The 27816-nt window shown below is 44.4% G+C and overlaps 1 protein-coding gene across 2 annotated transcripts; it reads right to left on the reverse strand.

The window, feature by feature from the left end:
* Nucleotides 1-6: 6 nt before the first annotated feature.
* On the reverse strand, nucleotides 7-27816 carry CNMD (chondromodulin). 2 transcript variants are annotated; one of them, XM_036831749.1, is made up of 7 exons: nucleotides 27679-27816; nucleotides 27119-27259; nucleotides 21990-22130; nucleotides 14310-14423; nucleotides 9035-9188; nucleotides 4765-4934; nucleotides 7-645 (listed from the first exon to the last, which is right to left on the reverse strand). In XM_036831749.1, the coding sequence occupies exons 1-7, from the start codon at nucleotides 27748-27750 to the stop codon at nucleotides 430-432; spliced, it is 1008 nt and encodes a 335-aa protein (XP_036687644.1). In that variant the 5' UTR covers nucleotides 27751-27816; the 3' UTR covers nucleotides 7-429. The 2 variants fall into 2 exon arrangements, with proteins under 2 accessions (XP_036687644.1, XP_036687645.1); XM_036831750.1 differs by having other exon boundaries at nucleotides 7-642; nucleotides 27679-27792.

The following is a 27816-nucleotide window of genomic DNA, read 5'->3' on the forward strand; positions in this document are numbered from 1 at the left end:
TAAGAACAACTGAGGAATTACGTACAAATAACAACAGCAGACAACTAAATTGTTTTAGTCAGTGACGATTTAAAAGGAACTCAAGTGTACAGTTGAGATCTTTGACAAATTGTAAATAATTTTTCATGATTATTTCAAAATAGCTTGGTAAGGAAGTCTTAAAAGCAGGCCTTACTGGCAAAGAAAAGCAAAAAATAGCAAGTAATAAAAGGATTATGATGATATTTTAGACTTAAACTACCCTTTCAGTACATTTGCAATTCTGGATAAAGTTCTGTAAAGCAGTTCAAAAATACTCTGTTTAGTGTCTCGAATAACATCGCTCAGATGGAATATAAAATACTTTGTGGTCCCTTCAGCATCAAGATGCCTCAAACTTTGGTTGTTTCTGGAGTTAATTCTTTACAGCACCTGGTATATGAAGTGATTTCACACCATGCCCAAGATGCGGGCCACCCACCAGCTACATGGCATGACAACTCTACAGGCTGAACGGCAACCCTGGTAATTATAAGGCCATGGATAATAGCCCCCCAGTGGTTCACAGATCTTCTGGCAGTGGGTGTAGCTCCGCCTGCATTCTATACAGCAGATTCCTTCATGATCCAATCTAGGGTCGAATGTCATGCCTTCTCCTTCCTGCTGCTGTGAAATAAAAGAGAATTATTTGTGTTTCCTTCATAATGAGAAGTTTATAGCATCCACGTTATTTTAAAATAAGGTCCTGAATGTCTCACTGCTACCAGAAATCAGCATTATTTTTTGTAAGGAGTTTTCAATCTTTAAACCTTATAATTCAGAAATCCTTCTAACATCAAGGAACTTCCGTCCTACCTAATCTGTCACTGGCAGGAAGGTTTAGTTTTTTTTGTTTTTTTAATGTTATGGTGAAGTTTCTCCATGCCTTAAGTGAGCCATGGTTACCACTCACTAGTGACTCAATTTGTTTTAAATAGGAAAACAGGGAGCGTGATTCAAAAGTAGCATTTCTGCCACTGCTGAGGCACCCTGGTGCCTTCTTGTAGTAATGGCTTCCAGGGCTCTGGGGAGCACATTTTGAAACTCATTGATCCAGGCTAACACCAGATTGCTATTCCACTTGCACTGGCTGAGAACACTGCCAAGTCATTTAGCTTCTGCCTTCATGTCAACATAAGGGTCTGTAACACTCAGAAAAAGGCACCATACAGTGTGTAAAGATTCAAGACCTTAAACTTTATCTTCTAGTTTCTATGTGCCATCATTATAGTTACATAAATACAAACTCGTATCGAAGTAAAAGTCACCTACAGAACCCTATTTTCACTGCTGGAGAGATCACAGAACTGAAAGAAACGTGCCCCTGCCAAGTTATGTAATACCTGGTTTTCCTTTTCATGGATTTCTAGGGGTAAAGAGTCCATATCCTCTTTACTATGGCATTGAATTACGCTGGCAAAAAGCCCTTATCATTCACGTAACTTCTTTGTTCAATTTAAGCCTCTTTCCTGGAAGAACAACTTGGGGAGATGCAGCACCAACATGGGTTAGGCTTGAGCTAAGTGAACTTAAGCAACCTTTCTGGCATACTTTTTAAAAAGTCTTTATTCAACTTTTTTTGCTGTGTGTGTGTGAGGGGGTGCTTTCTATTATGAGAAATTTCCAACGTATTGGAAAGTGGAGAGTGCACCGAACATCTAGATTTGACAATTGCCAACCTTTTGTCAAATTTGATTTTTTTTAAGTATTTTAAATTCTGAAGTAAATTTAAAGAGACTTGAGGGCATTGTGACATTTCACCCATAAATACATTAGAATGTCTCTCCAAAATAAGATGGTGTTTTCCTGCACCACACTGCCATTATCACACCTCACAAAACTAACAATTCATTAACACCATCTGACACAGCCTATGTTCAGATTTTGTCGTCAAAGTTTTTGTCTTACTCTCTTAACACCATTTAAAGAAAAATTCTTTAGACTCTCCCCTTTAGAATGTTCCCTTTAGACATTTTTTCCCCCTTATCTTGAAATAGGTTCGTCTGGGACAGCAAAATTTAAAACTGCCTCATTAATTAATTGTCGCTGACTCTTCCAGGGCAGGAGTAGTCAAAAAGCCTGTTGGTTGAGGCATTTCCTCACCTGAGGGTTCAACAAAAGTTTGTTAGGATTAAAAAGTTGGCAGAAATCTCAGGTTCTTACCCTGAGATATTTCCTTAAAGGGATATGTGAAGGACTGAGATCACGGGGAAGGTGTTCCTGCTTAAAGCTCAACACGTAAGAAAGGAAACTGTTACCAGTGGAAGTTTTTCAAGAATATGGATCACTTAAGCCTGAAAGCAGGGCAAAGTCACATCCTGCCCTTCTGTGGAGGGGCTGATGCCCTCATCCCTAGAACCAGATGCAGCTAGGCCAGCTACCTGGAGCATAAACTATATTAAGTTTTCTGTTTGCCTATTCAGTTTTTTTTTTTTTTTGGTCTGCATTGGGTCTTCGTTGCTACGCGCGGGCTTTCTCTAGTTGGGGCGGGCGGGGGCCCCTTTTCGTTGTGGTGCGCGGGCTTCTCATTGCAGTGGCTTCTCTTGTTGCGGAGCATGGGCTCTAGGCGCACGGGCCTCAGTAGTTGCAGCACGCGGGCTCAGTAGTTGTGGCTTGAGGGCTCTAGAGCGCAGGCTCAGTAGCTGTGGCGCACGGGCTTAATTGCTGCACGGCCTGTGGGATCTTCCCGGACCAGGGATGGATTACCTGTGTCCCCTACATTGGCAGCGGGATTCTTAACCACTGCGCCACCAGTGAAGTCCCAGATTTTATTTCTTTATTATTCTTTGAGCTTTAGGGAATGAAGTACTGTGGTGTCCTGAATTTTCTGGAAAGCCTTGGGTTACTTAAAAAAAATACTTTTTTGCTCTAAATCTTTCTAAAATATATTAGTCTAAAATGGTAAACTAGAAAATATATTTGCAACACATGAAACGAGGAAAGAAAATGTACAAATGGCTTCTCTGTGTATGAAAAGATGCTCAATCTTACACATAATTAAAGACTGGCAAGATAAAGACAACCAGGAGATACAGTTTTACACCCAAGACTTTTTAAAAGTTTGATAATAAATTAGGCCTTTCATTACCATTTGAAGACATGTAGCTGCTGTAATTCCCCGGAAGACAATTTAGTGTCCTCCATTAAAATATAAAATTCTTTGACCCAGCAGACCCATGTGTCAGTATTTGTGCTAAAGTTATACTCCTACAGTGTACAAGAGGTACAGACTAATAGCTAACATGGAATAAGGTAGTGCTTACTATGCGCCCAGCACTGTGCTAAGAGCTTCACCTGCATTACCTCATTTACTCCTTCCCATACCCTATGAAGCATGTACAAGGTGTATCTTATTAACAGTATTTGAGAGGGACTTCTCTGGTGGCGCATTGGTTAAGAATCCACCTGCCAATGCAGGGGACACGGGTTCGAGCCCTGGTCCGGGAAGATCCCACATGCCGCGGAGCAACTAGGCCCGTGAGCCACAACTACTGAGCCCGCATGCCACAGCTACTGAAGCCCGCACGCCTAGAGCCCATGCTCCACTACAAGAGAAGCCACCGCAGTGAGAAGCCCATGCACCACAACAAAGAGTAGCCCCCACTCGCCACAACTAGAGAAAGCCCCCATGCAGCAATGAAGACCCAACGCAGCCAAATAAATAAATAAATAAAATAAAAAGTTAAAAAAAAAACTGGTATTCGAGGAAAATAATTTACAGGTCCACCAAAGCAGAACTAGTTCAATTTCTGTACATTTATCCACACGATGGAATATAATGGTGCCATTAAAATGAATGAGGTGGATCCATATAGGAGATACAAAAAAATTTCCAAAATACTGTATCGTAACTGAAAAGACAGCAAAGTGGAAGTTGTGTATGCTCTTTTGTGTTAAAAATGTGTGTGTCTGTGTGTGTGTGTACACTTATACAAAGGAACTGGGCAAATAGCCATTGTTAACAGGTTGCTCAGGGGAGGGTGTCTGTGGTAGAAGGGAAACTCACTTTTCATTGTATACATTTTTATACTGTTTTAAAAAAAATACATGCATGTATTATTTTTTCAATTAAAACACTAGTTACACATAAGTACCTATTTTTCTATTTTCACTCCCTGCAAAGTATAGTAATGGTAAAACTACATTTCACTGAAGATTTGAGAAGTTTTTAGCATGTTGGTATCATCCTTACAAACACCAGTTCTCGAGGTTTCTGTCTAAAGTGTTTGATCCCCGTATGTGAGTCTGTCTCCCGAATGGACTGAGCGCCCTCAAGGGCAGAAGTTACTCCTGTCTGTGTGCACAGGGCCTGGAAAAGAGCAGGTCCTCAACCAATGTCTGTTGAATGGATGAATAAAGTGGATGTAAAGGGGGATAGAGAATACTTTCATCCTGTGTGTTGCCTGCAGGGCACACTCTTGGAAATAATTTTATATAATCAAATTCCTGATATGAATTTGTCTTTATAAATTCGCCTGTGACTCAAAAAAGGAGAGCACAGAAAACAACTTTGAACAAGGAGTACAACCAATCAGGATTTTACACTACAGAAGCAATGCTGACGTGTTGTTACCCTCATTTATAAACCCTGCAACAAACAAATTAAGATGTATTTTTTTAAATAATTGAGTAGAAGTCTCAGTTGAATACTAGATGCTTATTTGAAATCTCAAGCAGAAATATCACCGCTTCAGTGCTGGGTTTAGTGCAGTCATCTGAACCCGTCATACAAACGCCAGTACACACGTGGTAAGGGTTGTCCGGATTGAAGGGCTCTGAATCCTCTTGAACACTGGGTCTGGTTTCGTTATTTGGTCTTCCAGGCCCTGGGTTGCCCCGTGGACCACTGCGTAATCTTCTTGTGGTCATCGTTGTAACAATTTTTCTTACCAATTCTCTTCTTTCTCTCTGGATTTCTGCCAAAAAAAACCCAACTTGCTGTAAGTTAATTCCTTTATTTGAATAATTAAGGAAATTCTGTGTTTATCAGGGTGAAAAACATAAGAAAAGGATATTAAGACACATACGACCAGATCCTATCTAAATTTTTATTAATGATTTTTGCAAGAATAAAGCATGTTTCACAGTCTTGGGTTAGTAGTTAAACATCAGATAATCAGAATTTGGTTTATAATACTAACTGAGGCAGGTGTTGTAAGATAACTGACAAAATCCATTCTCAGTTCCCTTTTTCTTTGCCTGCCTCTACTTAGGGGCTGAGAAAGTAAAATAGCACTTATTTCCCTAGCCTCCCTTGCAATTAGGAATGGCCAGATGACACATAAGCAGAATATGCTAGTGCAGTTTCTGGGAAAGCTTTTGCTTTCTTGGTAAAAGGGGACAGATACAGCTTCCTCCATCTCGTCCGCCTTCCTTGAATGTAGATGTGACATCTGGGTTATGTGACCAGAAGTGATAGGCACAAGGATGACAAGCCAGCATGCCTCAGATAGCAGATGGTAAGCTAGAAAGAGAGTTGACGATAGTGCCAAAAACCTACCTCCAGACTTCTGGCTGTATGAAAAAAGTCAACCCGTATTTGTTGAAACCACTGTTGGTCTGCTATTCTGTTACTTGCAGCCCTACACATTCCTCATGAATTTACTATATATGTATAAAGCTTTACAGTTTTCAGGGGATTTACTATTATCTTGGTTGATTCTTTTAAAAATCATTTGGGATAGAATAAGCAGATACTTTTATACAAAAGGGCAACAAGGCTCAGAAAGACCAAGTGACTTGGCCGAGATCACAGAAGGGGTGGCAGAGAAGAGGGTCGAACGTGAACTTCTCTGGCTTCCAGCCCACTGCCCTCATTCTCCACAATGCCTCATGGGTCCTGCAGCAGGACTGATGGCTGCCGAGTAACAAGAATGGAGAGAGGACCACACAGGGTGGCTTTGGCATCTCTCTGAGTCTCAGTTTCTTCTTCAGTAAAATGGGGATAATAATAGTATCTAATTCAGAGGATAGTAATAGAGTTCATGAGAATTTGTTTCTAAGGGTTTTAGCATAGTGTTTGGCATATAATAAGCCCTCAAACGTTAGGTGATGATGATGATATGATGCTACGTTATCTGTGAGGGCATGCATGTGCGTCCAGCCGTGGATAGCTTCCACGGATATAGCTTCTTGGTTTCTGAGGCAGGGCTGGAGAGGCATCAGGGAAACCTGGATTCAAACCTCAACTTCACTCCTTTTTTTTTTTTTTAATTAAAAAAAAATTTTTTTTTTAGCAACTCCACTTGTTTCAACTAACAATGACCTCAGGAGAGTGATTCAATCTCTGAACCTTAGTTTATTCATCTATAAAATGGGAATATTACTAGTTAGCTGGACAGTTGTTGGCAAAGATTAAATGAGGACAAGATGTAAAGCTCTAGCACAGTACAGTGCCTGGTACACAGCCCGAGCTCACCAGACCTCAGCTCCCACCCCCCGCCCCACTTTCCTCTGACCTTGTACAGTGTCATTCCCAGGGTATCTGATGATACAGCTACATGACATGACCTGCCAGCGTAAAGATCCAAGGGCAGGGGTTGCTGGACCCTGGAGCTGGGAGGCTTTTATTAGAATTAGGTGGCGGGGAGCCAGGCATCCTCCGGGAGGGTTTCATTTTGTTGACTTTATTGTAAAATATGACTGCATTTATGAGACTGGAAAAAAAATTCCCTCACTTTTAATGTCTATGATATTCCATCCTATGACTACACCAACACTTATTTAATCCTTTTCAAATCTGGGGGCATTTAGGTGGTTTCTACTTTTCTGGTGTTGTATGTAATATGTGTAATTCTTGGATGGATGGTGTGATGACTGAATACTTAAGATGTGTAATTAATACTTAATGATACATAATTGAATACTTAAGATGTGCTCATGGGATTTCCCTGGCAGTCCAAGTAGTTAAGACCCTGTGCTCCCAATGCAGGGGGCACAGGTTTGATCCCTGGTTGGGGAACTAAGATCCTGCATGCTGCACGGTGTGGCAAAAAAAAAAAAATTTGGTCATGCTGTTAGCTGTGAGGGACCAAGTCACATCTTGGATGTAGGAAACAAGCTCCCTCCCAGAGGGTGAAGGTTCTCATTTTATCAGTCATCCCAGCACTGCCAAGAGCACTATCTTCCCACCCCCACCCCCAAACCTCTTGCCCTGCTCTTTTTCCATAGCACCTTGGATCATACCATGCGATTTTCTTATTTTAGTTTAGTGTTTATGTACTGTCTCCCTTTAGCTACAACGTAAAACTCCTGGGGGGCATGGATTCTTGTCTCTTCTGTTCATCAGAGCATTCCAGGTGCCTAGAACAAGTAAATGGCACATAATAAACGTGTCAATAAATGTTTGTTGAATGAATGAATGAATACATGAATGAACTTTATGGGTAAGAAGCATGTCCTCAAACAGAAAGTGATCAGAGAGAGGTCCACATGTAGCAGAGTTGGAGACTTTTGTCCTTGACTGGAAAAGGTGACAAGGTATTGGAGAAGGAGTTCCTGGGTGGTGGAAGGCAAGAAGGCCCATTCCACGTGGAGGCAAGTGGGGAACTGAGAGCCAGAACTTGTAAACGGCCAGAGAATTGAGTTGCGACCACCCGCTGGGGCAAGACCTAGGATGGCAAAAGCGATGGTCCATTTGGCAGCCCCTCGGGTTGTGGCAGACACCGCTCAGAGGATTCCTTCTCACTGAGCCTGCGTGTAGCCTTGGAATTCTCAACCCACTCTTCCAGTCAGCCACTGCCAGCAGCTTATAAATTGCATCCTATTTGCTTTGCCTGGGCTAAAAAGTAACCGTCTTATCCAAGCTTTGGAACTGAATAAGACTTGTGAACTGTAGGAATAAGTTGGCCATGGCAGAATCAGAAGCCTGGAGTGTGTGTGTGTGTGTGTGTGTGTTTTAAATTTTTGGCCGCATTGTGCGCGGCATGTGGGATCTCAGTTCCCCGACCAGGGATCCAACCCACGCTCCCTGCATTGGAAGCGCAGAGTCTTAAGCACTGGACGGCCAGGGAAGTCCCTGTTTTTTCCAATTGTGGTAAAATATATAAAAACTTACCATTCTAACCATTTTTAAGTGTACAGTTAAGTGGCATTAAGTACAGTCACATGGCTCTGCTAACATCATCACCATCTATCTCCCGAACATTTTTCATCTTGCAAAACTGAAACCTGCACCCGTTAAATAGTAACTGCTCGTTCCCCTCTCCTAAGTCTGGTGGTTTTGATTCCTGTGTTTTCTTTATTTCCACGCTGCTCTCTCCTTGCATTCAACATAATCTTTCTGAGAACATAGCCTATCTAGGCTGTGCTAGGAGAGGGGTCTTTTCCCCCCGCTTGAGCCAGAGCTACAAAGTAGGACTTTGGGAGGCCAGTGGGGTGACTGGGATGGAAATCAAGAGAGCAGCCCTGGAGACAGACAAAATCCGGGGAAAGAGCCTGGCCTGCAGAGCTCTTCAGCTGCCCTTCTCCACCTGGAAACAGCCCACAGGGTGCTCCAACCTAGCTCTGAACCCCAGGGGCCCTTCATTTATTTTCCCTGGACTTGGAAGTGGACCCTCGAGCCTTGAACTTAAGGAATCTCAGCCTATACCCACAGCTGCTTTTGGCTGCCCCATAATTCAAGGTTTGACCATAATAAGGATTCGGCCGTATAACAGCTTCTTAAACCCCTGATTCTCTGCTTTAGGAATAAAAAAATGTAAAATTGCAAAGTGCAAACAGCAGAGATTAGGGGCAGAGCGGAAGCAGTGGGAGTGTCATAAATAAAATCCGCAGGTAAGGCAGAGGTGTTCTGGGCCCACCTGCTTCCTGTTACCCCGCTGCTCTGGCCCTGCCCTGTGACATTCACGGCTGTCCTTTCCCTTCCCTTTGATCTCTCATGCCAATTACTGTGACACTGCGATGTGCACCTGGATTCATCTTCCTTGTCACATGCTTGGGCCTGTGCAGGGGCTCACAGGAACCTCACCAGGGCAGGGAGAATTCCAAGCAGGGTCAAAAGAATTTAAAATGTTACCTTTTGGATAGGTTGGTTTAAGCCAGAAAATAGGAAGGTCGCCACAGAGTTCTAAGATTTTAGAACTCAAGAAGCTGTTGTCCTTCACGGGCTGGTCTACAGCCACCCAGATGAGAGAATTTTCTTCATATTTAACAGGCATGATCTTGCCTTCCTGTAAGTAAGTGAAAATGAAATGCACTGAACAAAGAGGACAGTGGAACATGCTGCATATTAAGATTCATGTGTTGGTAAAAGATTATCTCGCCCTATAAAAACTTAATGAGTTTGGGATTAGCAGATGCAAACTAGTATATATAGGATGGATAAACAACAGGGTCCTACTGTATAGCACAGGGAGCTATATTCAATATACTGTGATAAACCATAATGGAAAAGAATATGAAAAAGAATATATATCTGTACAACTAACTCACTTTGCTGTACAGCAGAAGTTAACAAAACATTGTAAATCAACTATACTTCAATAAAATTTAAAAGAAAACTTAATGAGAATTCTCTGTATATGTGTGCGCATTTGCGTTTGCACGCGTGCGTGCACACACACACACACACACACACACTCTGAAGTTCTAATCTCTTCTCTCTGTAGCTCTTTTCACAATATTCCACACCCCTCATGCCATCCTGCCTTTGGATAACTCGAATGTGTGAATATGAGCGTCCTGAGTGGAAGTGAAAATTACTTGATGTCAACTTTGAGATTTAGGTTAATCTGATGTTTTTGATCAAAGATGTTTTAAAGGAAAAGCAACTGAACAGACTCTGGAATCTGATAAAGGATAGAGGAGCCCTTCGTGTGAAGTGAAAGTCCTTTGGGGGCTTGTTCTGCCACTTCCAAACCACAATGGAAAAAGCCAGCAATTGGTTCTTTAACGTCTTCAGTTCAAAGTAGTATTTAACATAAACCATTTCTACATTTCCCAGCTGTGACAAAACATATTTCAGATGTTCTTTGCATCAAGCACACCACTGAGATTTCAAAGCTAAATGCTGAGTTTTCTTCTACAGCGAGATGCTGAGAATAGTTTGATAACCCAGGAGACAAATTTATATTGCCAGGTTGCTCCTTTCATGTATTTATTAGTTTGCAATAGGTTGGAGAAATTAAAATGTTTTCTTATTTTTTAGCTAAAAGCAGTACTTCATTTATGCTTTCTCCCTCAGGCTTCTGGAGGCATTAAAACAAGTTAAAGTTATTGGAGGTAGCTAACACTCAGGTAATACAGTTATTTACCTAAATTAAATGGCTCCATCCAGGAGATGAATGTTCTTTGGGTATAGGAGTTTTTAAAAGTTATACAAAACTGGGCTTCCCTGGTGGTGCAGTGGTTAAGAATCCGCCTGCCAATGCAGGGGACACGGGTTCGAGCCCTGGTCTAGGAAGATCCCACATGCCGCGGAGCAGCTAAGCCCGTGCGCCACAACTACTGAGCCTGCACTCTAGAGCCCGCGAGCCACAACTACTGAGCCCACACACTGCAACTACTGAAGCCCGAGTGCCTAGAGCCCGTGCTCCGCAACAAGAGAAGCCACCACAATGAGAAGCCCGCGCACCGCCATGAAGAGGAGCCCCCGCTCGCCGCAACTAGAGAGAGCCCGAGCGCAGCAACGAAGACCCAATGTAGCCAAAAATAAATAAATAAAATAAATTTTAAAAAAAATAAATAAAAGTTATACAAAACTGATGAAAAATGTATGAGAGCTAGTGGTGCATAAATCTACCCCATCACAGTCTAAAGTGTGTGGGCACAGAATGGGGTGATAGGAAGAATGCAAGTGTGCACAACCTACAAGCTAGGGATGTTAAATAAAAAGTGTATGGCACATACTTTCAGCTGCTGACCCCATCTCCTTCCTCCCTCCCTCCCTTTCTTTGCAACACAATCCTGCTTTTGTTGGTGGCAGCAATGTGCTGGCCCCAGGGGAGACACCTGCTTTCTCAGACTCCCTGGCAGCTAGAGGTGCCCATGTGACCAGCTCTAGACAATGCGATCCATGCTAAAGTGTGTCGCGGGGCTGAGAAGGCGTCTGGTTTTTCCCGAGTTAAGGGAAAACATGGTCGGCACTACTCAGCGTCTTCCTGCCTTCCTTACTTGACTGGGCAGTTGATGTTTAGAGCTGGAAGGAAAGGACGAAAAAATCAGAGATGCTGGCCACGGAGCCAATGTCTGGGGCTGCCTACTTCCACAGTACTTACTATGGAGAAAAGTCTTTATTTGTCTAAGTCACTCTAAGTGTAATGTTCTGCTACTGACAGCCAAACACATTCCTAATTCCCACAAACACGTTGCCTGAATTTGGTTTTGTCCACCAGAGAATCCACCACACACCCTATAAACAACCAAAACACAAGAAAAAGCATTCACCTCTATGGCCTAAGAAAAGAATCAGAGGCAAAGATTTAAATACAAAACTATTCACCACAGTGAATTATATCTGTATTCAAAAAATTATTTTGAATTATTATTATTATTTGAAAAATGGAAAATTGAAGATACCTGTATTCAAGAAAAGACTTTTAAAATTATAATCATATGATGACATACAATACATCCATTATAATCTACATTTTAGAAGACCTAAAGTTAAGTGAAAATAATAAGAATGTACAGCAGTATAACTTCAATTATGAAAAGAATATCACACACATTTGCATATGGAGAAAATCCACCAAAACATTAACATTAGCTATCTGTGGATTATGCGATTGTGGGTGATTTTCTTCTATATTCTTTTATGTATTTCCCAACTTTCTACAATGACAAAGTATTGTTTTTAAAAATCAGAGAAAGGGACTTCCCTGGTGGCGAAATGGTTAAGAATCTGCCTGCCAATGCAGGGGACACGGATTCGATCCCTGGTCCGGGAAGATCCCACATGCCGCGGAGCAACTAAGCCCGTGTGCCACAACTACTGAACACATGAGCCACAACTACTGAAGCCTGCGCACCTAGAATCCATGCTCTGCAACAAGAGAAGCCACCGCAATGAGAAGCCCACGCACCATAACGAAGAGTAGCCTCTGCTCACTGCAACTAGAGAAAGCCCGCGTGCAGCAATGAAGACCCAATGCAGCCAAAAAAAAAAAAAAAAAAAAAAATCAGAGAAACAAACCACCTTGTTTTTAAAAAAATCAGAAAATGTACTGCAAACTTATGATAAGATCTCGGTCGGCTATGGCTGAGAAGTTGGTTCTTTATATCCACTCATCGGGGAAATGTCAAGAGTTATTAGTTCACTAAAGGCTTCATAACAGAAACTGAGTGATAGGACCATTAAAAAAAAAAGGTAATGCCATAAGGGATGTTCAAGGTCAGAACACAGGCGGCCTCCGTCTCATTTTTAGACTCTGTACTAGTAGGTCCACACTTGTGTTCTGAAGGGCGCAGCTCATGGGGAACAAACCAGATCATGATCAGAGGAGAATCACGAGAGGGATGAAGGGCTGGAACCCATCTCACAGGATGAATGGTTGGGGAAACTGGGAGTAGAGGAGATACTGAGGACATGAGAGCCAACTTTAAAAACTCACGGGGTTGGTTTTAGCTCTTGTTTTGAGACACCTGGGGCTGCTCCTAGGAGAGCAAACAATCGGGCAGTTTCCAGGCACTTTTGCTTATTCTTATTTTTCCTCAGCTGCCTTGAGGGAGCTGATGCCTGATATCTCTCCCTCTCGGGGATACTGGAATGATCAAAGGTGATCATAATAAAATTAAGAATTAAAGCAGCAGCTGTCTATTCATTATCTATCGAGTTCAGGGCCACGGGGACAGGGTGCACACTGTAGTTTGTAGGTGACAAATCTGAGGCTCAAAGAGTTGAAGCCACATCCATAGCAAGTGTCAGAGCTGGGATTTGAACCCACATTTTCCAAAGTCCATTTTTTTCCCCACCCTACCCTGCCACAACTCAAATGCAAGATGAGAACGAATGCGGCTACTTTGTAAGCCCTAAAGCACCAAATAAGTGTAAGGTATTATTGTTAAATGTATCTTTAGAACTCTGTGTGCAATTCTTAACATAAATTTTTATAAAACCAAGCTCAAAGGCAAGCTATTAATAATAAATGGATGAACTATGTTTAAAGCACCTCACAAGCCTGACACATAGGAAAGGAATTCGATATATGTTGAGTAGCCTCCTTGGGCTGAACTTGAACCAGTGGGAAGAAATAGCAGAGGGAGTCACTCAGCTCAACGTAGGGCAAAACAATTAGAACTACCTCCCATGAAGTCGCCTGACACACAGGGAAGGAGCGCCCTGTCGCTGCTTTCCAGCAGAGGCTGAGGGATCAGCTGTGGTGAATTTTCAGGAGGAAATCCCCCTGCTGAGTGGTGCTGAGGCTGGAGTGAGGCTTGAGGCTCCTGAGGCCCCTTTAATGAAAAGATCCTAACATGTGAAGTCCTTTATTTTTAAAAAAAAATTTATCTATTTATTTATTTATTTTTGCCTGCGTTGGGTCTTCATTGCTGCCCATGGGCTTTCTCTAGTTGCGGCGAGCGGGGGCTACTCTTCGCTGCAGTGTGCGGGCTTCTCATTGCGGTGGCTTCTCTTGTTGCAGAGCATGGGCTCTAGGCGTGCGGGCCTCAGCAGTTGCGGCATGTGGGCTCAGTAGTTGTGGCTCGCGGGTTCCAGAGCGCAGGCTCAGCAGCTGTGGCTCACGGACTTAGTTGCTCCTTGGCAGGTGGGATCCTCCCTGACCCGGGCTCGAACCCGTGTCCCCTGCATTGGCAGTCAGATTCCCAACCACTGAGCCACCAGGGAAGCCCATGAAGTCCTTTAAGTTGTCATTTTTTAAAAAAATTTTTTTGGTTGCGCTGGGTCTTAGTTGCAGCAGGTGGGCTGCTTAGTTGTGGCATGCGAACTCTTAGTTGCGGCATGCATGATCTAGTTCCCTGACCAGGGATCAAACCTGCGTCTCCTGCATTGGAAGGCAGATTCTAAACCACTGCACCACCAGGGAAGTCCCCTTTAGGTTGTCTTAATCACTGATCAGATAGTTCCCTAACATCAGGCAAATAAGGGCCATGTCATGACCAATCCCCTTTATGTACTTTAAAATCTGGTTTTCCAAAACCTCCAATTATACTACATCATGTAAGAATGATCACTTGGAACCAGTGAGTAGGACCAAAATAACTAAGTTCCTTTGGCAGAGAAGAAAGAGAGCTTATGTTCTGGTCATGAACCTATCCAGGAACTAGAGACAGAAAGGGTTGTACCTTCAATGTCTGCCCAAAGCCCTTGCCGTGTGGAGCAGGCTGGTACCTACCAGTTCAGAGGAGATGCTCTGCTTGGTCATGGTGCCCACCTCAGGAACTCGAGCCTTCACCTGTGCTTTGATGTAGCACTTCTCCCCTCCAGCAAAACGGATTCCTGTGATGCCCTAGGAAACAAAAGTTTATCCATCCATCTATCCATCCGTTCATTTATTCAGTGTACTGAGTGTCTACTGCAAGCTAGGCACCGTTCCAGGTCCTGGGTACAGGGATGAACAAAACGGATGGAGTCTCTGCCCCCATGGAGCTTATCTTTTAGTGTTATTTACCAAAAATAAAAAAACAGAGATAAAGTCAGGTGGCGTTAAGTGCTATGGAGAAAAATAAAGCAGAGTGCAGAGATAGGCGTGACAGGGGATTGTACTTTATACTGTGTGATGGGGAGGCCCCTGCCAGGGGCTGCCTTCAAGCTGAGACAGAGCTGTTAATTGCTCCATCCATCCCCCCAAGCTCAGATGAAATGCCATCTTTCCTACGCAGCTTTCTCTGACCATCCCAGGCTAAGTGGGCTTCCCTCCCTCTGACTCCCTGAAAGCCCTCCCGTCTTCATCCCTCATTTGGCACTTAGTTCTCAGGGCCCTTGCTCCTTGTGAATGTCACCTCCCTACTCAGGTCTAAGTTTGAGATCAATCTGAATGTTTTCTTTTTTGTTTTTGTTTGTTTGGTGTTCCCACAAAGGTTCTCAAAAGGTGCTGGTCCAATTAATTAATTCCATCAGTTCGGATTTTTCCTAAGTTGCTGAGCCCAGAGTAAATAGTAGCTTTCTATAACACTGGGAACTGAATTTTGCTCCTAGACCTTATCCAAGGACTTGGACGTTTTGTTTTTGTCCCCTGTGAGATATAAACAGTGTCTCCTCCTCTGCCTAGGGAACAGCCTCAAGGGAAACCTCAGCCGCAAGGCTCCAGTCTTGGCTGACAGCTGGGCACTGACTCTGCCCGCGGAGCGCATCAGGCATAACGGTATGTTCTGACCCAAGAGTGTTTACTTTCACTCTGCTGGTTAATTTCATGACTAGCGAGTGGCCAAAAGCAGTATTAAAGACCTACAAATTTTATGCCATAATAATGTAGATACCAACACAAATCTGAACATCTCAACTGATCAATCTTCTGTTGAATGGAGACAAATGTCAGGAAGATACAGAACTTGTTCTAACGTCAACACCAAGGAGCGGGAAGAAGAAAAGCCTTTATAAACCTAGGGGCCTGGCTCAGGAGTCAGCCCTCTTAAATGAAGAACGAAGTCAAACGTCATTCATGCTTGAGGATATTCACAGACGGTTACACCATATGGAATCTCAGAGCCAGGAGCCCTGCAAAACGGGGTGGGTGACAGACTGGAGAAGAGAAAGAAAGGCTCCTTCTTCCTGAAGCTTCTCGTTATTCGTCTTGCGGCCTGATTGGCCACATACACATGTAACACATGTCACTAATTCCTCCCAGTGTCACCTCTCACCTAGACAGAGGTGGCGGCATGACCCCCCTTTACAGAGGACGGACTCCAGGCTTACTGCAGAGGGTCTCGACTCTGCACCAAAATCACCTGGAGAGAGTTTAAAAACACAGAGGCCTGGGCCTCTCCTCAGAGATTCCCATTTAATTGGCCTGGGGCCATGCCCAGACACTGGCATGCTTAAAAGCTCCCCGTGTGTTTATAATGTACAGCTGGAGCTGAGGACCACCAGTTTAGGGAGAAAGAAACTTGTTCAGGGTAACAAAGTTTTAAAATAACTGAAACAGCCTGCTATGCACTGAATGTCTGTGTCCCCCCCCACATTCCTATGTTGAAACCTAACCCCCCATGTGATGGTACCCAGAAGTGGGCCTTTGGGAAGTGATGAGGTCATGAGGGTGGAGCCCTCATGAATGGGATTAGTGCCCTTTTCCCAGAGAGCTCCTTCCCCCTTCTGCCATGTGAGGACACAGTGAGAAGACAGCTGTCGGTGAGCCAGAAAGCAAGACCCTCACTAGACACGCAAACTGCCGGCACCTTAGGCTTGGACTTTCCAGCCTCCAGAACTATGAGAAACAAATTTCTGTTGTTTAAGAGTCACTCAGTCTATGGCAATTTGTTATAGCAGCCTCAAGGGACTAAGACACAGCCTCTGGACCCAAGTTTCTTCTGTACTGGTGGCTCACAAATTTTCCCTTGTATTCCAATCACCTGGAGGACTTGTTAAATAAAATACCGTGTTGGTCCCCTCCCCGAGAGTTTCTGATTCAGGAGGTCTGGAGTGGGGGCTGAACTGTGTATTTCTAACAAGCACTCAGGTGCTGCTGCTGCTGGTGGCCTAACGAACACACTTGGTGAACCACTGCTCTACACCATGCTATCTCTGGAAGGTCTGCTGTTCTTATTCTACTTGTAAATCTAGGGCACATGGTTTGAAAAACAGAAGGCAGGGGAGGGGGATTACTGCCCCCCTATGTGATATGTTCTCTTAACTTCAAACCCTCATAGCCTCTGAATTTGAGATGCCAGGGAGGAAACACCATAGAGCTATTACCATATCCCTAGGGAGAGAACTGACACTCTGGAAGGATTCACAGCCCTGAATGTGAGTCTAGTATGTATTGAGTTAGTTCTGACAGTCTACAGGCTGCACAGAAAACCGAAACCCCATAGGGATGGGCCCTGTGGGAAGGAGTTCACACTTATTAACCACTCTGTCTAGCTACAAATCCATATCAAGCAGCCAGACATGTTAAGAGATTAAACAGAGGGAAGGGAAAGGCAAGAAAATATCCTGCTTTTGCAAACAAACAAGACCTTAGAAGCTGGTGATAATGAAGAAGTTTGCTAAAAAGGTAATGAGTGAGGGTCCCAGTGATCTAACATCCTTTTATCGAGTCGGCTAATCTCATGTTAGCTGCAAAATTTTTTTCTTTCTAGGGGATCTCGTTTATTTCTGTGGCTTAAACCAGAAGTTTCCAAGGAGGGCAAGGGGTCCTTTCCCCAGGGGGGCGATTTAGAAACTTTTGAGGGAGTTTTTTACTGTCACAAAAACTGGGGGCTCTCTGGACTTTTGTTGGGCGGGACCCAGGGGTGTCAGGTCCCAACCAGCTCGGGGGGGCCCTGAAGAACGAACCACCCAGAGCCCTGGGTGAAACACCTGATTGTAAGCATCTGTGCCTAGAGCATAACACCGTTTTACATATAAAAGAGTGAATTTTGGTATAGTCTTAATGTACAACCAATTTCCTAGGAATGGAATTATTGTGCAAATGGAGAGAAAATGGTACCTTCGTTTACTGTTTGAGAAAATTACCTGGTATTTAATTTGTCAACACACACTTAGGTCAATCTGCATTTTAGGCTGTGGCACAGACGGTGACCCAAGCATATGACTTTTATGATGTTTTCAAGTACATCAGGCTCAAGTCCAAATTTTATTATAAATTACTTTCAATTTATTTTTTCTTTATGTTATAGTTGGGGGCCATACTGATTCTTGAAACCAATAACCTACTTACCTACCAGGTAGGTTGTGCTATCCTTTCCCACCCCCACCCCCCACTTTTTTCCCTTTTCCCAGCTTTTTAAATTAAAAATTTCAAATATACACAAAGTCAAAAGAATTGTAGAGTGAAAATCTGTATATATCAGTTTATTCTATCTTAATTTCTAACCAGGATTTTTGTTATATAAATGAGTCATTAGGTCTGAGAGGGTTGCTTAAACCAACATCACTAATGCTACTGAGGGTATAACTTTCTAGAAAGTAACTCATACATTATCAACAAGCCTAGCTTCTGTGTTCCACAGGGTATTGACAAAGACTCTCCTGACCTAACTCTAGTCAGGTTCCTCTGAGTCCTCTGTTTACTAGGCCCCAACCTTGGGCTCTGTCTTGGCCCGTTTATACCAGTTTTAGCAAGAATCCTGCTGAGTCAGCCTTGGTCTGATCAACCTGGATATCTAATCTCCTTGACCTGCCTGCAGCAAAAATCCTGTTAGGTCAGTTTAGCAAAGAATCTCTTAGTAATTTTCCATCCACCAACACCCCACCCTGCTCCTTGGCTATAAAGCCCCACTTTTCATTATTGTATTCGGGGCTGAGCCCACTCTCTCTCTCCTACTACAAAACCCCACTGTAGTAGCCTGCCTTGAATGAAGTCCGCCTCACCTTCTTTAACAAGTGTCCTGAACAACTTTTTCTCTAACAGTGTAGAGCCTGGAGCCCTTTGTTCAGTGCTAATTCCCTCTCAGGGGGCTCTTTGTTTCCATTGGCTCTACTACAGTCTTGGTGGGGTTAGCGGAGAAGGCTGTTCACTTACAATTCAGAAACTTTCCTACTCTGGCGCCATCTGCAACTCCATTTTCTCGTCTTCCCCACCTCCCGTGCTACTTAGAACTTGGGAGCAGACCTGAGCACGGGTATTGCATAGTCTTCCCTGGGCCTGGAAAATCCTGCCCCTGCGTCTCTGCCGGTCAAAATTCTTCTTCCATTCTTCCAGACCTGATTCAACTGTTGCTGATAATGAGCAGGACCCTGTGGGGATCCTGGGCACAAAAGCCTTTCTATGTCCCCTATTTCTTTGGTTACAGGAAATAGGCATCATTCAGCCTCCAGGATCTTCCCTGAGTTCCAATGCGCAGGTTCAAACAGTTGCTAATTAAGGAAGGGAAGGGATGCAGACACCAGGGAGGAACAGTCAAGAAACAATAGTGCAGCCTTGGGGCAGGGTCCTGGTTCCCCATCAAGGGATACAAACAACAATATCTTTGAGCTGTTTTGCAGATACTGAAACCCCCTCCAGGTGGGAGAAGTTAACTGTGTGCTGCCCACAAGGCTGTAGACCCCAGACCAGTTGGAACCGTAAGTTTGATGATGCTGACTCCCACTTACCTCACCACCAACCCATCAGAAGATTGTCCACGAGCTGATCACACCCTCTTTGAACCATTACTATAAACTCCTCACTCCCCGCTCCAGGTTGGGACACACAGTTCTGAGGGCATTAGCCCACTGTGGCTCCCTTTGCCTGGCAAAGCAATAAAGCTATTCTTTTCTACTTCACCCAAAACTCTGTCTCCAAAAATTAATTCAGTGCTGGGATTCAGAGACTGGATTCGGCTTCATTGCCACCTCTGTAAAACCTGCTCCATCCCCTAACTGGCAGCGATGGCCTCCTCCTCCTCGATGGCTCCACGTTTCTGTTCATAGCTCCGTGGCAGCGTGTTTCCCAGCCTGACCTGAAGCCACTTCTGTGTGGATGTCCGCCTCCTGGACCCGGACTGTAAGGTCCTTGAGGGAGGGAACAAGTGTCAGTCATCTTTGCATCCTCCATGCTTCGCACCATCCCTTGCACACAGTGGGCTCCAATAACGCTTCCTGAATTTGACTGACAGTTTGTAATACAGGAGAAAGTAATACTGCAGGTACCATAGTGGCTGATTCGTGGGTTTTCAAAAGTCTGGGCTTATTTAAACCCATAACAGGTTCTACCCATCAAAAAAATGTTCTACTCACCAGTTCTGACTTAGAGAAATGTGGAAGCTATCAAAGAGAATTGATCAGTTTATAAAATATGTGTGGCCCCATTGGCCTCTGAGAACAAAATACAATCAATACCATTATTAGAACCAAAGGATTATAAAACAGAAATATAGGTTTGGGATTAAATTTTTTTAAAAATAAATTTATTTATTTTTGGCTGCATTGCATCTTCCTTGCTGAGCGTGGGCTTTCTCTAGTTGCGGCGAGTGGGGGCTACTCTTCGTTGCGGTGCGCAGGCTTCTCATTGCAGGGACTTGTTGCAGAGCATGGGCTCCAGGCGTGCGGGCTTCAGTAGTTGTGGCACGTGGGCTCAGTAGTTGTGGCTCTCAGGCTTAGCTGCTCCGTGGCATGTGGGATCTTCTCAAACCAGGGCTCGAACCCGTGTCCCCTGCATTGGCAGGCGGATTCTTAACCACTGCACCACCAGGGAAGCCCAGGATTAACTATTTTAAAAGGATATTCCTGATACATGCACATCTTGAGAGAGATGGATCTTTTCTTATTTAACTGCATAGCTACTTTTGCATATCTTGATATTATGGCACATCCTAGGTATTCAATTTTGTTCTGGGTTGGATGAATAAACCATGTGTGGGAGTCACATTTTATAATTTTATATTGAGCAGTGCAAAGAAAAAAATGCCTTTTATCTTGTCCTGGGTCTTGCAGTAAAAGCCTTTAATAGGTCCAGAGAAATTATCCCTGTGCCTTGACCAGAACCATCTGCAAAGCTATGACTAAGCGAAATGCAGCCACGCACACACGGGGCTGCAGAGCTTGGTCCCGGGGCAGAGCCCACGCTGAACACAGCCAGTCCTTGTCATCATCAAATAATGTGTAACATCAGCCGGGCTCTGAGGTTAGCATCTGTTTGTTATTCAAAAGGGCTTGTGAAGTATGTTTGGGTATCAACAATGGGAGTTCTTTCATTCGAATGAAAAGCATCTCTAGTTTTTCTCATCAGTCAGTGGAAGACAGGTCGATGAGATGTTTGTAGGCCAATAAACTATCAGAAGAGACATTGTTTTCAAGAGCCTTTTTTCATGAAGTCTCACCAACTCCATCTACAGATTTAACAGGAGAGCACATACAGTGATGCCCCTTTCTCATCTCAGAACATGAAAGAGAGTAAGATATTTATGGTGGCCATCCAGAGAGGAGGCCTGCAGTGACACTTTGGTTCGCAGATGTCCACTGAAGCATCAATGCATGGCTTAATGTCTCCAACTGCCTGTAAATTGAATTTTTGAAAACAAACATGTGTGCCCTTTTCAAAGGAGACTCGAAGGTTTCATCTGTAATAGGCCATAGTCAGAAAGCAGATGATACACTAGGGGAATTTCTCCGTGCTCATTTCCTGGATTAAACGGGAAATCTGAAGAATTGAGAAACATGTATAAATAGATCCCACCTGTTGTTGATGAGATTATTAGGTCATTAAAGTTTCCCTCCTCTTGACAAGTGCCACTTTCAGACTTTGCAATGTTCTAGAGGAGCTTGAGCGTTTTATTCACTGTGTTAAGAAAGCTGCTTGGAAAGAAATAGCTCTTGCAAGTCTTTCTGCCAAAACTTTTTTTTTAAAGTTTTTAAAAAAATTAATTAATTTTTGGCTGCGTTGGGTCTTCATTGCTGCGCGCAGGCTTTCTCTAGGTGCGGTGAGCAGGGGTTACTTTTTGTTGTGGTGCGCGGGCTTCTCATTGTGGTGGCTTCTCTTGTTGCGGAGCATGGGCTCTAGGTGTGCAGGCTCAGAAGCTGTGGCTCGCGGGCTCTAGAGCGCAGGCTCAGTAGTTGTGGCTCACGGGCCTAGTTGCTCCGCGGCATGTGGGATCTTCCCGGACCAGGGCTCGAACCCATGTCCCCTGCATTGGCAGGTGCATTCTTAACCACTGTGCCACCGGGGAAGTCCCTCTTCCAAGACTTTGTATAGTTCTAAGAACTTGTTTTTTTTTCAATGCTAAGGTGTTGCTTTTTCATTTTGAAAATGTGAAGGACACAGAGTGGTCCTTTCTCAGAGAGAATATGCTGCACGGCAGAGGTGGGTTAGCGGTACCATGGCTGCCAAAAAGAACAGTTCCCATTTGGATGTGTGTGAGAGGTGCTCCTTCTCCCTGAATGAGAAGTCTCCCAGGCTTGCCTGGTTCAACTCCCTAAATGCACAAAATATACTTACATTCTGGAAATCATTAACTTCAATCGCTTCTTCAGCTCCACTTCCCATTTTAAAGGTCTCCAAGTTGTTCCCAGCATCTATTTCCATTGACCCATCTTGTAGTTTCCCATTGATACTCATGGTATAATGGACATTGTAAATCTGGAAGAGAACATCAGAGTTAGTGATGCCTCCCTTTTAGAGCAATTCAGGGCTTATCTTTAGATCTGCAGTATATAAAGTAGCTTTCCTATTTCTCAGAGATACACTGAATCATCCTTAATAGTAAGGATGATTATCTTAGTTATCTGTGAGGACCTTATTCATAGACCAATCACTTAATACATGATTTCTTAAAAAATATCTTAAAAGTAAAGCTTTTGATAGTCTCTGATACTAAATCAAATAGCTCAGTGATTTGCAATCCTGGCTACATGTAGAAGCATCTTAGTAGAATCTCCAGCTACCATGCTTAGGTTCCCCCCACTGGACTGATCAAATCAGAGCCTGTGGGGATGGGGTGTGAGCATAGATCTTTCTTTTTCTAAAGGTCAATTCTACTATGCAGCCAGAGTTAAGACCCATTGATGGATAAATGGAAATTGAGGAGGCAGAGGGTTCACTGGGCTGTTACCTGAACAAATCTGCAGTGGCACCTCACTTTGAAGGTATTCTTTTTAAGTCCTTCAGTCAAGATTTGGCGTGGAGTATGGTATACAGTTAGAACTGCAGACAGGACTAGGATATGCCTGAGATAGAGTAGCATTTACAGAGAGCAAGGTCAACGTGCACATCTGTTTCAGCTCAGAATAAGAGGTACTCATTTTAATGACTCTATGGGACAGACATGGCATCATAAGGCATTATGTTATGAGACGTGTGGGGAGAAGGGAGGGAGGCTTGGCATTGTCCAAGAGCACTGGCCCAGGAATCAGAAAAACAGGTGGCCACACCCCTTACCCCTGGGTCTTGGGAGTTGCCTTGAGTGTAAAACAACGAAGTGGGACCTCAGAGGTGATTTTCATTTATGTCCTTAGAGTTCTGGGGCTTCACGGCGGTGGTCCAGAGGTGAGGGGAGCAGAGCAGGGGTGACTGTGAGGCTCCTTTATCCACCCCAAGCCCCAGCCCCACGCAGTTTAACCAAAGCAGCTCGGCTTCGGATCTGTTTTACGTGTTGGATTTCTGAGTAACATCTTGTTTAAAATTCCGCCATTAGAAATTTGTTTTACAGTGTACCACGAAATTAGATGATCCAAAGGGCTCTCTTAGTTTAGACATCTGGTAAGGACAATAGTTTAAAAAGTAATTCACACGCAGCTCCTGCTCAGTATGCTGCTGTTCTAGAACATTCTCTGTGTCATGGGGTAGTAGGTGGGTTCCTTTTCTTCTCTTTTCTTCCTTTTCCTTCAAGGTATATATATGTATATATGTATATGTTGTATATGATATATATCTCTTATATGATATATAAGCTATAAAATCTTTAAAGGGGAAGGAATGGGAACTGATGAAAGACACTTGCTACTTAGTGTCAGGTCAGTAGGTCAGAACTGCAAAGAGCTCAGATTCAATTCAAGTCTGATTTTCTCCCTCGTTATGAGGAATGGCTGACCGCAGCATGGACAAACCCTGGGAAAATATCTGTTGTTATTGGATCATTACTTGTAGAAAACTCATTATTGCAAGACCCACAGAGTGCTATTTTATTTTATCAGCAGAGTCATAGAAACGGCTTTGCTAGCGTGCACCCTTTTAGGTAACAGCCTTCGGTCAATGGAAGAGAAAATGCCGGCGTGCAGTTCAGCCACGTTCTCAATGCCCCTCCTTCCCTGCTTCTGATGAACTTCGATTCCTGCAGGACACTGTCTCCATAGCTCACCTGATCATAAGAACCACTTCTAGGGGTTCTGATTTAGGGGGGCGGGAGCAGAGCCCACCAATCTGTTTTCACTTTCCAACTCAGGCGGTCCTCACCATCAGCCAGTTTGGGGAAACCTGTTTTCTTTGGCTGAGCCAGGGCTTTCTGCAGGTAAAGCTCAGAAAGCGGGCTCTGTTCTGCCCCTGCGCTCTCTGAGCAGCCCCTGTTCACTTGAACTAAGTTTGGCTGTCAAAGGGCACATGGCAGACAACGTGCATGTGAGCTTCTGCTGGCACGAGTGTCCTTCCTTCACTCATGAGACAAGAGGCTCTTTTTTTTTTTTTTTTTAAGCATTGCACATAAGCTTTTTACTACTCAAGCAATCCTAAATTTAAGTAAGTGTTTCCAAATTCTTAGCGGGTCTTAAGGAGACAAGATAGTAACACTAGAACTGTGGCTTGTTATCCTAATTTCACTTTCCTCTACCACCCTTCGCCACCTCCCCGCCAGCAAAAGCTCCCTAACGAGGCATCCTTTGTAATGTAGCTGCAGCCCAGCTTTCATAAGCAGTACACTGTCTGCATGGGGCAGCAGTGGAGGTTTGTGCCCTTGGGTTGGGGGGCGGTAAAAAGTCGGAAGTTATTTCCAAAGTACTGGGCCCTGAGCTCAGAAAGTGGCTCGGTTGGTGGAGCAGTAATCACATTATCTGCTCTAAACTGATGGAGCTGTTAGCACCTAAGGCTATTTCTATCCAAGCACAAAGAAGGTTTATTATGTGCCAATATTCTGCTCAATATGGTGCCTTTACAGCCAAGGAGATTTGCTAATGAGTTTCTAATAAAGCCTGGGTTCATAAGATAATTACATCATGTTTGGGACAATGTCTTGAAAAATCAGGCTGAGAATAAAGGCCCCAAGCAATGATCTCATCCCCTCATCCCACGGGGTAGGGTTGTCAGTTATCTCATATTGGTGGGAGTTTCCCATATTTCAATGCCTTGTTCCATTTACGATAATGTGGATGAAGCATGGCCTCAATATTTGAGCCCAGTCGCTTGTCCCCTGATTATTAGCACTCCAATGCTTCAGAGTTCTCTAGCTGATTTCCAGTAAACCTGTCCTAAGGGGATTTACCCATATGAAAGGCATAGGAGGTAAATTACTGCTGGTTCTCCTCTATAAACCAATATAGAGGAGCAGAGGCATGGATAATCCGCAAAGAGTGGGTAGTCCATTTGGTTGGGGATGTCTTTCTGTTTGACAGAGACTTGATTATGTTTTGTTTGGGCCATTTACGTTTGTATTCAGGGAAAGCAGACCTGTGCCTGTGCTATGCATAGATGGTGCCAAATTTACTCTATTTAGTATTTTGTGATTTGTTTTTCAGACTTAAGTAACATGGATCAGCATGGAATAGTTTGGGAGTTAAAAAACAAACAACAAAAAAAACCTACCACGATTTTCTTCATTTTCCTGCCTCTATAAGAGACAGGGATAACTTTGATTGTTGGCAATAAAATGTGATTCACTATTCCTCTGTATTTTTAGAATTTAACACTGCTCTCTTGAACCAGACAACCGACCATCTTGCAGTAAAGTACAAGTTATGATAAAAGCAGGCCCTGCTCATTCAGGATGATCTTTCAATCTCTCTTTCTAGAAGCTTGTCAGTTAGCTGTGTTTGCCTTGAATAATTAAATGCCAAATGGTGTTCATTTTAATACATATCAGGACCAAAATATTTACCCCCCCCCCAGAAAAAAGCAAAGCTATTTTTGTACCCAAAGGACTTATACCATTGAAGTTTTGTCATCTAAAAGATAGCATTTACATTCGAAGATGGTACAATTTCCCAAGGATGACAATCTAAACCCTGCTATTAATGGAGTTGGAGATACTGACATCGTTCTCATGTTCAGATATGCTGCTTTCAAATGTGAGCATCTGGCCCAGCTTCTATATTTAAAATATACAAATAGATTAAGGCACTTTTCAAATATACACAAAATACTGTGCAATTCTGATCTTACAAATCGATGCTTGTAAATTTGATATAGTCTCTAAAACAGACTCAGTGCTAAATGGCATGCTTATCTACGTTAGGCATTTGAGTTAAAAATACAAATTATGCAGTGACTGCAAAAGATGTGATGTGTAAAATGGTTGAATTGCTTTCAGCACCATTTTCTCTAAGTACTGGAATTCGTTCATGCTTTGAATTTCATGGTGGGAGAGAAACGGGAAACAGCAGTCATAGGTCCTCTGAGGGTAGTGATTAAGAAACAGCCCTTTGTGTGCACCCTGGAGATGGAATTCTTTTCCATTAGTTGAAATACTTATACCAAGCCTGGCAATGGTCATCAAGATAAAATGCCTCCCTTTACATAGGTGAACAAAATTCAGAGTATTTAACAAAAACACGGGTATTTTGTTTAGTTGGGTCAGAAACACTTTTTATATTCCTTGAGAGCCAACTGAGCTTTAAAATAAATAGTTGCATACAAAGAAAGTAGGACAGCAGTTAGTAAAACATTTACCATTAAATCACATGTGACCAGGCCAGAAGTGATTTTTAAAGACATTTGCCATCTTTAAGGAAGCTAGATCTTTTTTTTTTCCCCCCTTACTGCATGAGAGAAGGGGGCATTAAAAGATGGGGAGAGAGAGAGGGGGAGAGAGAGAGAGAGAGAGAGAGAGAGAGAAGACAGAAGGGAGAGGGAGGAAGGGAGGGAGGGAGGGAGAGAGAGAGAGAGCTACTGAGAGGTCAAATTCGTCCCCTTATTGGGTCTGAATGTTCCTCCACTGTCTTTGTCCCAGGTTCTTAAATTCACAGCCTTTCTCAGCTGGGAGAGGGTTTAGTTCCATTTCTTTCCTAAGGATGAGTAAAGCGAGGCCAGAGGGGATGTGCCTTACCCATGGTCACTCAACTGCTTAGTGGAGACGCCAGGCTGGGATGGGCCAAAAAGAGCTTTCTTGGAACCGTCCACTGTATTTCCCCGCTACTCTAACATCTTCCCGTAAAGCCCTGACTGGCTTTTCTGCAAAGTTGCCCGTGAGTGGGAAGCCGCATCGTGGATTTGGATGGAAGAAGGGAGAAGGTACCCGGGAGGCCCGAGGCCCCGAGGGGAAAGCATCAGCTGGAGCGAGGGGGCCGCTCTGGCGCCCCCTAGGAGGGGACACGCGAGTGACAGAGAGGACCCCGCCATCCCGCTCGCCCCCAGGCCCCACGCGCCTCCCGGCCTCGCGCACCCTGACTCGTGCCCGCAAGCCGGCAGCCGCCCTCCGGACTTACGTGATTGTCGCTCCCCTTCCAGAAGTAGAAGGCCCCGATGGCCCCGAAGAGCAGCAGCGCCGCCCCCGAAATGAGGACCACGGCTCCGACCTGGAGCAACCGCGCGGGGCTGGTGGGCTTCACGGTCACCGTGGCGTACGCCTGCGGGCCGGCGGGAGAGGGACTGTCATGTCCGCGCGCAGCGAGCCGGCGCGTCGGGGGTGGCGGACAGCTCGCCCCGGGCTCCTCCGGGCGCCCCTTTTCGCCGCGCTTGCGTCCGCGGGTCCCTGGTCCTCGGGAGTGGATGTGCGCTGAACAAACTTCGCGGAGCAGGGCCATCGCCCCGCGGGTCTCTCTCCGCCTGCCACCCGACGCCCCCTCTTTCCTCCCTATCCACCCTCCTCTTCACAGCAGACTGGGGATGGCAGGCCCCTTGCACACGCACACGCGTGGGGCGCCACCCCAAGCCCACATTTGGGCGCCCACATTTGTTCCCACCTCCCAAATTCGGTGACACAAATCGCTGACCCGGGACAGGGGATACGGGCCCCGCGTGTCTGGGGCTCCCAGGCGGTACTCACCGGGGGGCTACAAAACTCAACCTCGTCGGGTCCCACCAGGGCGATGGGCACTTTGTCCGAGTTCTCCGTCATGGCTGCGGCCACAGGAGCGGGACACTGGGAGGCTCCGCGCGCGTCCTGGGCTCTGTCCTGCTGCCC

The sequence above is a fragment of the Balaenoptera musculus genome, chromosome 18 (assembly GCF_009873245.2).
Source record: "Balaenoptera musculus isolate JJ_BM4_2016_0621 chromosome 18, mBalMus1.pri.v3, whole genome shotgun sequence".
In the NCBI taxonomy this organism is placed as follows: Eukaryota; Metazoa; Chordata; class Mammalia; order Artiodactyla; family Balaenopteridae; genus Balaenoptera; species Balaenoptera musculus.